Raw genomic sequence first — 14439 nt, 5'->3', positions numbered from 1 at the left:
GGGGGGTGATGATCTCGTAGCCCTTGGGGTTGGGGGTCGGCTTGGGGTGTCTGGGGCGCGGGCTTCTGGTGGCCCCTGGGGGGCGGTGGGGGGGGCCGTGGGGCCCTGTCCCTGGCCGGTGGGGGCCTTGGGGGCCTATGGGGGGGGTTGCCTCATGGCGGTGGGGGGGGGTGGCTGGGGGGGGCTCGGGCGGGGGGCGGTTGCTTGGGCATCTCCGGTTTTCCCGGGAGGGGCTGGGCCGTGGGTGTGGGGGTCCCGCTCGGAGGGCCCGGCCCTGCCTGGGTGGGGGGTGGCTGTCTGCGCTGGGGGGGCATTGCTGCCTTGGTCCTCCGTCGCTGGGCGGGGGCCAAGTGCCCCTGCGGATGTGGGGACTCCGTGACCCTTGGGGTGTCCGCCGGGGTGGCTCCGGGGGGGGTGGGGCCGGGTCCGGGGATCGGGCCTCTCCTGGCCGGGGGGTGCACGGGCGGGCGCGGCGGCACCATTCCCAGGTGTCTATGTCTTATGTTGTCAGTATGAATGGGGGGGATGTTGGGCCATTTCCCCCTCCGTCTGGGGGCTCCGGCGGCGCCGGGGGCGCCCGTGGAGGTACGGTGGGGCCCTGGCCCGGCTCGGAGGGCCGGCCCCCGTCAACTGGAGGACCGGTGGGGGAGCGCGGGTGTCTTACCTTTGCTGGTCCTGCTTCCTGCCTCCGGCCTCCGCTCCCCCTCCTTCCCCCCCCTACACGATTCATACGCACATAGGCGAGGGGCGGGGGGTCCGGGTCGTGGGGGGCATTGTCCCGCGTGGCCTGGCACTCCCCGCCTCACGGTTTTAACAACAATGTAGACACTGCACATTCAACACTTAATAAATACATTTGACAAGGACACGTAGTTCGGGAGGGGGGGTTGCCTCCCTCCTACTTCTCCCCTCTGTGGGGTTGCTGGTGGCCTGGGTTCCAGGTTCTTCTCCTCTGTGGGGTTGCTGGTGGTCTGGGTTCCAGGTTCTTCTCCTCTGTGGGGTTGCTGGTGGCCTGGGTTCCAGGTTCTCCTCTGTGGGGTTGCTGGTGGCCTGGGTTCCAGGTTCTTCTCTGTGGGGTTGCTGGTGGCCTGGGTTCCAGGTTCTCCTCTGGGGGGTTGCTGGTGGCCTGGGTTCCAGGTTCTCCTCTATGGGGTTGCTGGTGGCCTGGGTTCCAGGTTCTTCTCCTCTGTGGGGTTGCTGGTGGCCTGGGTTCCAGGTTCTCCTCTGTGGGGTTGCTGGTGGCCTGGGTTCCAGGTTCTTCTCTGTGGGGTTTCTGGTGGCCTGGGTTCCAGGTTCTTCTCTGTGGGGTTGCTGGTGGCCTGGGTTCCAGGTTCTTCTCCTCTGTGGGGTTGCTGGTGGCCTGGGTTCCAGGTTCTCCTCTGTGGGGTTGCTGGTGGCCTGGGTTCCAGGTTCTTCTCTGTGGGGTTGCTGGTGGCCTGGGTTCCAGGTTCTTCTCCTCTGTGGGGTTGCTGGTGGCCTGGGTTCCAGGTTCTTCTCCTCTGTGGGGTTGCTGGTGGCCTGGGTTCCAGGTTCTCCTCTGTGGGGTTGCTGGTGGCCTGGGTTCCAGATTCTTCTCTGTGGGGTTGCTGGTGGCCTGGGTTCCAGGTTCTTCTTCTCTGGGGGGTTGCTGGTGGTATGAGTTCCAGGTTCTTCTCCTCTGTGGGGTTGCTGGTGGCCTGGGTTCCAGGTTCTCCTCTGTGGGGTTGCTGGTGGCCTGGGTTCCAGGTTCTTCTCTGTGGGGTTGCTGGTGGCCTGGGTTCCAGGTTCTTCCGTGTCAGCCTCCAGTCTCGCGGGTGGCGGGGTTGCCCCCTCCCACTATAGACACACTTCAGGTGGAGCTTTGTTTGGTTTATTTTACACACACACACACACACACACACACACACACACACACACACACACACACACACACACACACACACACACACACACACACACACACACACACACACACACACACACACACACACACGCATACACACACACAGACATACACACTGGATTCTTCACCTGCATGCTTGCTCTGTAGTTTTTGGGGTTAGGTAGCGGTAGCGATAGCTTAGCTCAGACTGCGATCAGATCTCAAGATTTGGGTCGATTGCTGTTCGTGTTTTGGTCGGCTCCGTGCCGGTTTCGTGTTTTGTTTGTGTTTTTTTGTTGCAGATTTCCAGTGCTTGACGTGTGTCTCCGTGTGTTCCTGCTTCCTGGATTGGCAGTGGATGTCGTCACCCCCCACCACCCCCCCCCCCAAAAAAAACAAAAAAAAAACAAAAAAAAGTCACTGGGTTTGTATGTGTATATTTATGTATGTGTACGCATATGTATGCGTATATATATGTATATATATTAAATATAGTAATAATGCACATATATATACCTTTGGTTTCTACCGTCATGGTATCAATCATTAATATGTGTGCAGACAAGGTGAAAAAAAAAAAAAAAGTGCTATATAGATAAACTTGAACTTGAACTTTGAACGGAGCCTGAGGGTTTAATCGCTGAATCAGTCACGTGGTCCAGCCAGGTTGCGAGATATCTGACCTTATCGTGTCCAGCCCCGCCCGGCTATTCATTCGCTCCTCGTCCGTTATAGGATCCATTATAAAATGATTTTATTTGTTCTGAAATCTTTACATGGTCTTGCACCTTCTCATATCTGAGGTCTTTTAACGGTTCATAGACCTTCTCGGGCTCTTAGGTCAGCTGACCAGCTCTAACAGTCCCCCCCCCATGGCTTAAGAGCAGGGAGACCAGGCCTCTTCTCCCCATCCGCTACCGTCTTCATTTCAAACTTCTCCTGACTGCTTACAAATCCCTCCACGGCCTCCTGGCCCCCACATACCAGTCTGAGATTCTCCACCACCACGGCCTCCTGGCCCCCACATACCAGTCTGATATTCTCCACCACCACGGCCTCCTGGCCCCCACATACCAGTCTGAGATTCTCCACCACCACGGCCTCCTGGCCCCCACATACCAGTCTGAGATTCTCCACCACCACGGCCTCCTGGCCCCCACATACCAGTCTGAGATTCTCCACCACCACATCCATCTAGAGCATCCCCGTCAGCCCACCAACTGTTGTTGGAAGTGCCCAGGACCAGCTTAAACCCAGGGGGGACAGAGCCTTTGCTGTGGCCCCCAAACTCTGGTACTACTGGTACTATAAGTGGTACTACTGGTACTATAACTGGTACTACTGGTACTATAACTGGTACTACTGGTACTATAACTGGTACTACTGGTACTATAACTGGGACAGAGCCTTTGCTGTGGCCCCCAGACTCTGGAACTCCCTTCCCCTACACCTCCGGGCGGCCCAGTCCTTACATATTTTAAAATCTCAGTTAAAGACCCACCTTTTTCCTTTGCTTTTAATTAGTGTCTTTTATACTGTCTTATTCAGATGTTTTCTCTTAGCCCTTTTCTAGTCCCTTTTTTATGTCTTCGCTTTTTAAAGCACTTTCTGTGAAGCACTTTGGTTGCGGCTCAGCCGTTTGTTTCTGTGCTATATAAAATACAATTTGACTTGACTTGACTTGACTCTTCAGTAACTGGCCCCGAACTCTGGACCGAGCTGCCGCTGCACCTACACCCGGCTCCTTCTACGGCTGTTTTTAAATATCATCTTAAAACTCATTTTTACTCTCTAGCTTTTAACTCGCCATGAGTGGTGTATTTCATTTATCTGTTTTATGTTTTACATTGTCCTGTTTTGTTTTTATTTTTCTCCACTTGTCCAGCACTTTGGTCAGCGGTTGTTGTTTTTAAAGTGCTATATAGATAAACTTGAACTTGAACTTTGAACGGAGCCTGAGGGTTTAACGGCTGAATCAGTCACGTGGTGCAGCCAGGTGTTGAGATATCTGACCTTATCGTGTTCAGCTCCGCCCCTGAGTGAAGAAATCCTTCATTCCTCAGAGTTTTTGTTCAGGGGAAGGTTAAACTGTCTGACAGTTGCTACGAAGAGGACGATGGCGCAGCAGGAAAACCAGCTCGACCCAGTTAAATTCTCTTGTTCCATCTGTTTGGATCTTTTAAAGGATCCGGTGACTATTCCCTGTGGACACAGTTACTGTATGAAGTGTATTAAGGACTTCTGGGATGAAGGAGAGAAGAAACTCCCCAGCTGTCCTCAGTGTCGACGCACGTTTATTCCGAGGCCAGAGCTGCTGAAAAACACCATGTTAGCTGATTTATTGGAGGAACTGAAGAAGACCGGACTCCAAGCTGCTCCTGCTGATCACTGCTATGCTGGACCTGAAGATGTGGCCTGTGATTTCTGCTCTGGGAGAAAACTGAAAGCTGTCAAGTCCTGTTTGGTCTGTCTGGCCTCTTACTGCCAGAAACACCTTCAACCTCACCGTGATTCATCTACATTCAAGAAACACCAGCTGGTGGATCCCTCCAAGAACCTGCAGGACAACATCTGCCCCCGTCACGGTGAGGTGATGAAGATGTTCTGTCGTACTGATCAGAAGTGTATCTGCTATCTCTGCTCTGTGGATGAACATAAAGGCCACGACACGGTCACAGCTGCAGCAGAAAGGACTGAGAGGCAGAGAGAGATGGAGGTGAGTCGACAACAAATCCAGCTGGAGATCCAGGACAGAGAGAAAGATGTGAAGCTGCTTCAGCAGGAGGTGGAGGCCATCGATCAGTCTGCTGATAAAACAGTGGAGGACAGTGAGGAGATGTTCACTGAGCTGATCTCTCTCCTCCAGAGGAGAAGCTCTGAGGTGAAGCAGCAGATCAGATCCCAGCAGGAAAGTGAAGTGAGGAGAGTCAGAGAGCTGGAGGAGAAGCTGCAGCAGGAGATCAGTGACCTAAAGAGGAGAGACGCTGAGATGAAGCAGTTCTCAGACATCGAGGACCACAACCAGTTCCTCCACAACTGCCCCTCACTGCCACCACTCAGTCAGTCCAAACACTCCTCCAGCATCAGCATCCGTCATCTCACACACTCCTCCAGCATCAGCATCCGTCCTCTCAGGTACTGCATATTTACAACATATTTAACCATTTACTTCGACATGCACGTCGGGGCACTCGTCACGTGATCAGGATCTCCGCTCGTTACTCTGACGTAGAGGGGACGCTCAGGGAATTCCCTGTGGTTGACGAAATGGGAGAAACAATGGGTTAAAGCAATGAATTTAAATATCGCCTGTTTCCACTCCCTGGTTCCAAAGCCATTAAAAATGATATTTTGTGGCTGGACGACGCTCTGGTTAAGGTCTGGTTAGGTTAAAGCACCACTTATGATTGGTTAGAAGTAGGGAACGGTTGACAACAGATCCCAATTGACTTCGCATAGGTACAAGATCCGTGTTGCTCACACAGAGTTGACCTCTTTCGGTGCTGGTGCCACGGAAAATAGTGGTGAGAGGTCGTGGGCATTTCAAGGATTTTTGTGAGATCCGGTTGGAAACGTCGCAGCTTCACATTAAGCCTGAATTATGGTTCCACGTTAAATCGACGCAGAGCCTACTGCGTAGGGTACGCAGCAACGCGCGCCGTACGGTGTGCATCGCCACGTACCCTACGCCGTAGGCTCTGCGTTGGTGTAACGTGGAACCATAAATCAGCCTTTGTTCTGGCGAGATCTGAAAAAACTTTACAACAACGAGCAAGCGAGTGATTATGTACATTCACTGAGTGAATATCGTGAAAGTAAAATATATATTTCTCGCTAGAAATGTAATCAAAACGCATTTTTATGCAGAAACTAACTCAAAATATTGATTTTTTTCACTAAAAAATTAGGAATGTCCGCCATGTTTTTTGGTGTCACGGCCAGAATCTTGAAAGTCACGTGACTTGGACGCAAAACTAATAGGCAGAAAAAATGTAACATTTCAAGGGCTATTATTGTAACTCTCTACGTTTTTGCACTTTGGACCAACGTAGGCAGGGTACGTTTTTATGTGAGACTTGGTTGCAATCCTGCGACGATGCACATTACTTTTCTCAGTCAAAAGTGTTACCATGGCGACGATAGACGCCAAAAAGCGCCCCCCCCACCCCAGAGTCCAGAGTCATTGTGATGGAACATCAACTTCCAACAGGTTTAATGAACCTCTGTCATGGTCTGAGGGGTCTGTATCGCCTTCACTGGCACTATGTAACTTTGAGGAGCATGGTAGGAACCCTGCCACACTAAAAAACTACACATTTTTATGGTTTTGACTGCTTTACGGCATACGTCACTTCCCCCTCCTTCCCCATTCGTAGTCTAGATGAAAATGGGCGGAGCGTGGAGCGCAGAGCTCCGCAGAAGCTGGTAACCCGTTGCTGCGTTGTGGTTATTCTGTAACCATGGTAACCATGGTAACCCGTTGCTGCGTTGTAGCTGCAGCAGCTCCACACAACAGACGTGGGGAAAATATCGCTAATGGTTTAACTTTTCACCACTTTCCTGCTCGGAGGCAGAACCACGGAGGCCAAGTATCTGATATAACAGAGTAAAAGAGTGAAAGAGTCGTCGGCTCGCTTGGATCGCGGCTGTAACGACCAAACCTTCCACACAGTAAAGCCTGAATTATGGTTCTGCGTTAAATCGACGCGACCGAGGCTCTGCGTCGATTTAACGCAGAACCATAAATCAGCCTTAAACCACAAACACTCACACAGACCGGGTCGGATCAAAACACGGGTTTTATTCCCCACTTCTCCAGCTAAACGCAGTTGCTGGCCAGCTCTCTGCGGTGCAATTAACCCCAATCTTCAGATAAAACTAGTTTGTTAGAGGAAAAAATATTAACTCTTATTTGTAGCTGCAGAGGAAAAAAATAATCTCACGAGGAAAACAAAAATATTGCTCACGCCTCGGAGCCTCTTCACCATAATATAGCAGTCAAAAAAAAAGAAAAGAGAAGTAAGAGGGATACAAAACATGTACTGTATGTTGTACTATTATACAAATTTATTGAAACACATGGCTCTTCAGTAGGGATTTCATACGGATCCAGACCGTTAATAATCATTATTTTCTCCATATACTGCTCCCTGGCTTCCTTGTTTAAGGTATCCCGGTAAATTCCAGTTCCTTTCCAGCAGTTTAACATCTTTTTTTTTGCGTTCCGTCTGTTCACTTGGTGAAACAGAAAAGCGTCCCGTCTTCTCTCAAAACAAATGCAGCGACGGGACAGGAGTTTTCCGGCAGTACGCGCTGGTGCTCATGGGAAACGTAGTGTTCTTTCTGGTAAAGCACTACCGCTTTTGTCCAAAAGATGCCGCCAAACTCAGAAAAGCTGAAAGTTACGTTGTGCAGCTTTAACTAAAGTTAGTCTTCCTAGGCTCATACCAGTCCACATTATCCTCCTCTCTCTCCTCCTCTGATAAGAGCATTTGCACAGACTTATGAACAGCAGAAAATTCCTCCATAGCTTCATGAAATGATCTCAAACACCCATTAACATGATCAACACTTCCACCATCCTGTAGTAATGCTTTGATTTCATTCATTTTTCTCGTGCACGCGCCCAGTCTTCCCTTGCGGGACGCTTTAAGTGTTTTTAACATGGTTTCTGCCTCCTGTGCGTTTTCTGGGACGTCCATTTTATTTGTTTTCACTGTCGTTTGATGGTGTTGTATTTTATCCGTTTGTTTTATCCGTTTGTTTACGGAACAGCACCGTGCTCACGGGACGCTCCTTTAATTATCTTTCATCATGTGCGTCTGCAGACACATCCAACCTCAGTTTATTTCACAGACAATATTTGCACTCTTCCGTTTAGCTCACGTCATCACTTTCATTTCATAACATTTCCAGCAATCCGTAAACCGTATCCGTATAAATCCGTATCCGTAAACAGCGCTGTTCATTCCTATGATTTACTAACGACCTGAACTTATCTGTCCATAATACAACACAAACACCAGCCCCCACAAACCAATTCATATTCACCTTCTTTCAAATAAAGGATGAAGTAAATAAAGTTTATTTAGACTAACCAAGATGAACTTTGGCCTCAACAGGTACTTTCAGGACGTGGCAGCAGCCGTGTCCGAGGTCAGAGGTCGACTACAGGACATCCTGAGAGACACGTGGACAAACGTCTCACTGGCCGTCGCTGATGTGGATGTTTTACTGTCACGACCAGAACCAGAACCAGAACCAGAACCAGAACCAGAACCAGAACCAACGAGCAGAGCTGGATTCCTGAAATATTCATGTGAAATCACTCTGGATCCAAACACAGTAAACCCATATCTGTCACTGTCAGAGCAGAACAGAAAGGTGACGTTAATGAACCAACGTCAGTCTTATCCTGATCATCCAGACAGATTCAGTGGTTATTATCAGGTTCTGAGTAGAGAGAGTCTGACTGGACGTCATTACTGGGAGGTGGAGACAGCAGGTAGAGTTGTTGTAGCAGTTTCATACAAGAATATCAGCAGATCAGGGGATGAAAGTAGATTTGGATTTAATGATAAATCTTGGTCACTAGTTTGTTCCTCAGACAGTTATGTATTCATGTACAACAGCATCAGAACCTCCGTCTCAGGTCCTGCTTCCTCCAGAATAGGAGTTTACCTGGATCACAGAGCAGGAGTTCTGTCCTTCTACAGCGTCTCTGGAACCATGACCCTCCTCCACAGAGTCCAGACCTCCTTCACTCGGCCGCTCCACGCTGGAGTCTGGATTCACTGGAGTACTGGAAAATCAGCTGAGTTCTGTAAACTCAAATAAGATCAACGAGTTTCCTCTTCATGTCTTTATTGATTTTCTTTTCTTCTCAGAGACGATCGTCTCAAACTCTGATGGACGGAGGGACGTTTCTGTTCTATAAGTTGATGTTTTGTTGTTATTTCCTCTTTTGGAGGTGGAAGTTGTTCTTTTGTAGTTTCACTTGGGATTTATTAATAATATTAACATCTTCTATTTCATTATAAAAACATAGAAATAAGCCTGTGTTGTAATTGTTAACTGTTAGTTTTCATGTGTTTTTATTTTGTATTTCTCTTTTCTTCCACTTCTTTAAAATAATTTGTTCTTTTGTGTTTGACCAATCACCCCCTCAAATTCCTTGTGTCTTAAACTGGTTGGAAATAAACTTCATTCTGATTGCGATATTGATTGTGATTGTGATGAACTCCACCAGACCTTCTTCATCTCTGATTTCACGTCTGCATTCAGACTCGTTTCCTCCTTCATTATCAAACCAAAGGTTCTTGTTTTCTAAAGATAAACATATAGTTTATGTAGTAAATGATTCCAGAGACGTTAGTGACAGCAGCAGCAACGCAGCAAACGGTTGAGTGAAGCCTCTAGTTGGTGTGAGAGTGTCGGGGCCGGTAGTCGTCGCTGCAGCTGCAGGACCAGACTAGATCTGCACATCACATGTTGCTGATGTCCAAATCTGTTGACCATGTTTCATGTTTAACAATCTGAATATTTAGTAAGAAATAAAACTTCTGATGTTCTAAAAAAAAAACATTGAGATCTTCTTTTTTGTTGTGTTGTAGAGAAGTCTTGCAGGAGAGTTATGAGATATGAGGAGTTACGGAGAATTACAAGAATTCCTCTTATTGAAAACACACATTTCAACTCCGACCCCGGCAGCTCCGCTGTCAGGTCCAAACTGACCCTCAGAGACTCGGCTAAGTCTGCTGGATATTAACAAGAGACAGAGACATCGGTTCAGGGTAAATACTGGCGAGGAGAGAAGTCAGAGGACGAGCAGTCCCAATGCTGCAAACGTCTCTGTCCGTCTCTGCTTCGTCTCCTCTTTTAATTACTTTGGGAACTGGTTACACGAACACCTGCAGCATCAGGGTGGGGGTTAAGGCTGCTCATGCTCAGAAATCATTAGCTCACAATAGTAGAACAATACTAGCAGTCAGTTAATATCTTTAGCCTAGATGCGGTCAGGCCTCGCCCTCCGTTGGAATCTGGCCGTTTCCTTCCTGCTTGACAGAACACGTTCACACACTACTGGTTGGTAAGAGGACGTGTGCTACCCCCACATTCTGAGCTTGACAGAGCAGCTTGGCAGGTTGGTCTAGTCACAATCTCCCTGGTGGAATGAAAACAAAACGCTCCGCCAGGACTCCTGTGGACCGGTATCAGAACTATACCGAGCTGATAACAGGACTATGAATGAGGAGCAGATCTGGGGCAAAGTTCACAGACTTACCGCTCACTCACACACACTCTTTGAACCCTCTGCAACGCCAACTAGCTCTGTGGAAGTCGCACAGCCACGGGACCAAAAGATCCTAGCAAAGGGCCTTCTGCATTGCAACATAGTCAAAAATCAGTCTCCCAGCTCAAAGCGTTAGTGAATTGTGCAAAAAACACACAAAAAAGGCCCGAAAAGCAACACACGCGGTGACCTTTGACACTTCCGAAGGTCACACAGATCTGAAACTCGGCACAGTGGATGAGAGTCACCTCCTGATACAGAGTCTAGAATCTCAGCCTCCTAGCTCAAAGCGTTAGTGAACTGTGCAAAAATAGACACGAAATAGGCCTCATAGGCAAACCCATAACAATACATAACAAACCTCCTGTGCCTACTGAGCATTAAGAACATGTCATAATCGAAGGAGAACTAATTAAAACGGATGTCCTTAACATGAACCTATTGTATTATTGAATTATCAAGGACACTTTCGTGTTTTTGTGTTTAGAAATGTTAAAGATATTTAAAGAAAACCATAACACAATGAGGAAAATACTGTGGCGAACAAGTCGTGCCCAGAGCGTGTCTCGAACCACAGTCTCCCAGACCACAGTCAACTGCACTAACCAGTCTCCCAGACCACAGTCAACTGCACTAACCAGTCTCCCAGACCACAGTCAACTGCCCTAACCAGTCTCCCAGACCACAGTCAACTGCACTAACCAGTCTCCCAGACCACAGTCAACTGCACTAACCAGTCTCCCAGACCACAGCCAACTGCACTAACCAGTCTCCCAGACCACAGTCAACTGCACTAACCAGTCGACCAAATGCTGATGTGTTGCCCAGGCGGGCAAGGCCTTATCTTATCTGTGGTCGTTACACTATGTTCCAAAAAGTATTGTTTTTAATGGACAAGATCAGGCATTTTACGTTGAATTCTATTGTTCAGTTTTTAAAATTCTAACTAAATACATAAAAAAGGGAGGTGAGGTGTGAGCTTCATAACAAAACTTCTGTGCCTACTGAGCATTAATAACATGGGGTTAGCCATAGAAAGGGGCGATAACAGCCTCCTGCGCCTACTAGTAGGTAGAGTAGGGCCATACTGGCCCATATCTATGGGATGATTGTTATCGTTTTGTCCTTCATTCCATGGTATGACAGCAGTCAAATCGGATGACGGATCCCATTGACTTCACATAGTACTATATCCGTGGTGCTCCCATTAAAACCTCAATAAAACACTACTAAAACAGCGTTAAAAACATGCTTTTACAGCGCAGCGCAGGGCAGCGAACGCACCACGAGATGTGGTAGTATCGCGAGAACGAGGCAGCAGAATCCAACATGGCGAGGTAATACTTTCGTTTTCAATAAATGCTTTAAAAACGATTATATACTCAGATTAAAATAACGAAAGGGTAGTTTATAGTTAGATTATATAGTTACGAACCCAACCTGGAGCAAAGCGAATCTTTAGACGCATCCATAGACGAGTATTTTGAGAGATTTGTCATGGTGAAGAAGTCTGGGGGCACGTCCTCCGGCGCGTCCTCCACGCCGAAGCGTTCCCGAGCTGAGGATTCCCCTGGAGCAATCTCTCCTCCAGGAAATACCACGAGGACATTCTGAGGTCCATTGACACCCGCTTGGCCTCCCATGACTCCCGTTTATCCCTGGTGGAAGTCCTGCACAAGGAATTCCAGTCATTAAGAGAAGCGATGGAATACGGTAACCAGCAGGTGGAAAAATTGATGGCTGAAAACACCAGTCTGAAGAAGTCGGTGAAATCTATGTCAGAGGGTTTTAGCCGACTCCAAAATGAGAATAAATCTTTAAAGGAGGCCGTTTTAGACCTTCAAGCTCGTTCCATGAGGGACAACCTGGTGTTCTCAGGGATCCCGGAGAAACCTGATGAAGATCCTGAACAATCCGTCCAGGATTTCATCCGGAACCACCTGAAGCTTCCAGAAGACCTGGCGAACTCCATCACGTTTCACCGCGTCCATCGCCTAGGAGGAAGAAGACCCGAAGCCCAGAGACCCAGGCCCATTGTTGCTAAATTCGAACACTACAAACACAAAGAGCAGGTTCGGAGACAGGGGCCACAGCTGCGCGGACTGCCGTTCTCCGTGAACGACCAGTTCCCCCGGGAGATCCTGGACCGTCGCGAGTCCTCTTCCCGGTCCGGAGGAGGTTCATGACGGAGGGATCTCGTGCTGTCATCACCGTGGACAAGCTGTTCGTGAACGGACAACTGTACCGCGACTCCAACATCACGCCCTGGCTCTTCTAAAAAGGATGAGTACAAAATTTACTTTCTTTTCCTCTCTTTCTTTCTCACTAACTGGTGATTAGGTTAGATATAGTTACATAAACACTTGGTGATTAGATTAGATATAGTTTCATGAAACATTCTCGGTATATATTAATGTATTAATAATTCTTGCTCTGCTAGTCTCGGTAAGTTATAGGCTCACACTGGTGATTGCCTTTCTCTCTCTTTTTTTTATTTTCTCTATTTTTTTTTCTATCATGTTTAGAATTATCTCCCTCCCCCCCACCTCACTCCCTTTCCCCTTTTTTTTTCTTTTTTCCCTCTATGTCCCACTCTGCTGCACTTTCTTTCTCGGTTTGGTAAATTGGTACAAACACACATTTCACACATTTAGAATAACATGGCACACACACATACAACAGCTTTTCATGCAACATTACCACTTACATATAATGTTACTTTCAATGATTGGATTATGGATAAATTAAAGTTTGTCACCTGGAACGTAAACGGAGCCGGGAACACGGCAAAGAGATTAAAACTTCTTAACCAGATACAAACTCTGCAAGCAGACATTGTCCTACTGCAAGAAACTGATTTAGTTAAAGCTTCGGTAGATGCATTGGCCACGGCACAATTTCCGCATGTTTTCTCCGCCTGTTACAACTCCAGACAAAGAGGGGTAGCAATTCTCATTAATAAAAGAGTAAATTTCACCGTAAAGGACACACACATTGACTCAGAGGGTAGATATTTAATTTTAGTCTTGCAAATTCAAAGCTTGAATTTATGTATTTCTAATGTATATGGTCCAAATGTTGATGACTCTTCGTTTTTTCACTCTTTTTTCACCTCACTTTCTGCTCACCTAGACAACACAGTCATCATCGGAGGAGACCTCAACATGGTTCTGGACCCTGGAGTGGACAGGCTCAGTAATGCAGGGGGACACAGGAGTTGGCAGTCAGCAAGTATTGTTAAGTAATACATGAATGATCTGGGTCTTTGCGATACATGGCGCTCTTTACACCCAACCCTTAGGAACTACACTTTTTTCTCAGTCGTTCATCACTCATACTCTAGGTTAGATTATTTTTTAGTCAGTAGCTCTCTGATGAGAGATATCTCAGAATCACAAATTCACCCAATCATTATTAGCGATCACGCACCTGTTTCTTTCACTCTGGGGAAGAGGGGGAGCGTATCATCCTCCAAAGTTTGGAGATTTAATACATCATTGCTCAAAGACCCCGACTTTATTAATTTTTTTAAGAAAGAATGGGATATATTTTTACAAAATAACGACCAGCCGGAAATATCAGCGAGCGTTCTATGGGAAGCAGGAAAAGCAGTAATGCGAGGCAAAATAATTTCCTTTTCTTCAAATAAGAAAAAAAAAGACAACTTAAAAACAAAAGAATTAGAATGTGAAATAAAGACGCTAGAGGAGGCCTTCCAGACCTCTGCAGACGAACGTATCCTTAACAGAATAAGGAAAACTAAAATAGAATTAAATAAAATAATTGACGCAAAAACACAGTTTCTAGTACAAAGGCTTCGCCTGGAAAACTTTGCACATGCTAACAGATCGGGAAAATACTTAGCCAATCAATTAAAAATAAACAAAGAAAAAACAACCATAACATCCATTAAGGACCAGTCAGGGGGAGTTACACATGACCCCTGTTTAATAAATTCAGTCTTTAGAGACTTTTACTATAAATTATACTCGTCACAAATTGAACCATCTGATCAATCCATTAATGAGTTTCTTGGAGACATTAATCTGCCGAAGTTACATCAGGAACAGGTTACGAATTTAGACTCACCGCTCTCAATAGGAGAACTTCATGAAGCTCTTCAACATATGCCCAATAATAAAGCTCCGGGCCCAGATGGTTTCCCAGCTGAATTTTACAAGGAATTCTGGAGCATATTAGCACCAACATTTTATAAAATGATTCTAAATGCTAGGGAGAATAAAAGCTTACCCTTAAATATGAACTCTGCTAATATTAGTCTTTT

The 14439-nt window shown here is 47.0% G+C and overlaps 1 protein-coding gene across 1 annotated transcript; it reads left to right on the top strand.

Annotated features, from left to right (window-relative positions):
- The first annotated feature begins 3944 nt into the window (after positions 1-3944).
- On the top strand, positions 3945-9443 carry LOC133454511 (tripartite motif-containing protein 16-like). Its single transcript, XM_061733231.1, has 2 exons — positions 3945-4996; positions 7984-9443. The coding sequence occupies exons 1-2, from the start codon at positions 3978-3980 to the stop codon at positions 8696-8698; spliced, it is 1734 nt and encodes a 577-aa protein (XP_061589215.1). The 5' UTR covers positions 3945-3977; the 3' UTR covers positions 8699-9443.
- Positions 9444-14439: the final 4996 nt, after the last annotated feature.

This window comes from Cololabis saira, chromosome 11, assembly GCF_033807715.1.
Source record: "Cololabis saira isolate AMF1-May2022 chromosome 11, fColSai1.1, whole genome shotgun sequence".
NCBI classification, from domain to species: Eukaryota; Metazoa; Chordata; class Actinopteri; order Beloniformes; family Belonidae; genus Cololabis; species Cololabis saira.
Note: the sequence above shows the minus strand (reverse complement) of the source record. Positions and strands in the feature narration are given on the sequence as shown.

Coding starts and splice junctions, on each gene's coding strand:
- LOC133454511 (XM_061733231.1), top strand. CDS start 3,978: ATGGCGCAGCAGGAAAACCAGCTCGACCCAGTTAAATTCTCTTGTTCC. Junction 4,997..7,983: donor ATCAGCATCCGTCCTCTCAG/GTACTGCATATT, acceptor TGGCCTCAACAG/GTACTTTCAGGACGTGGCAG.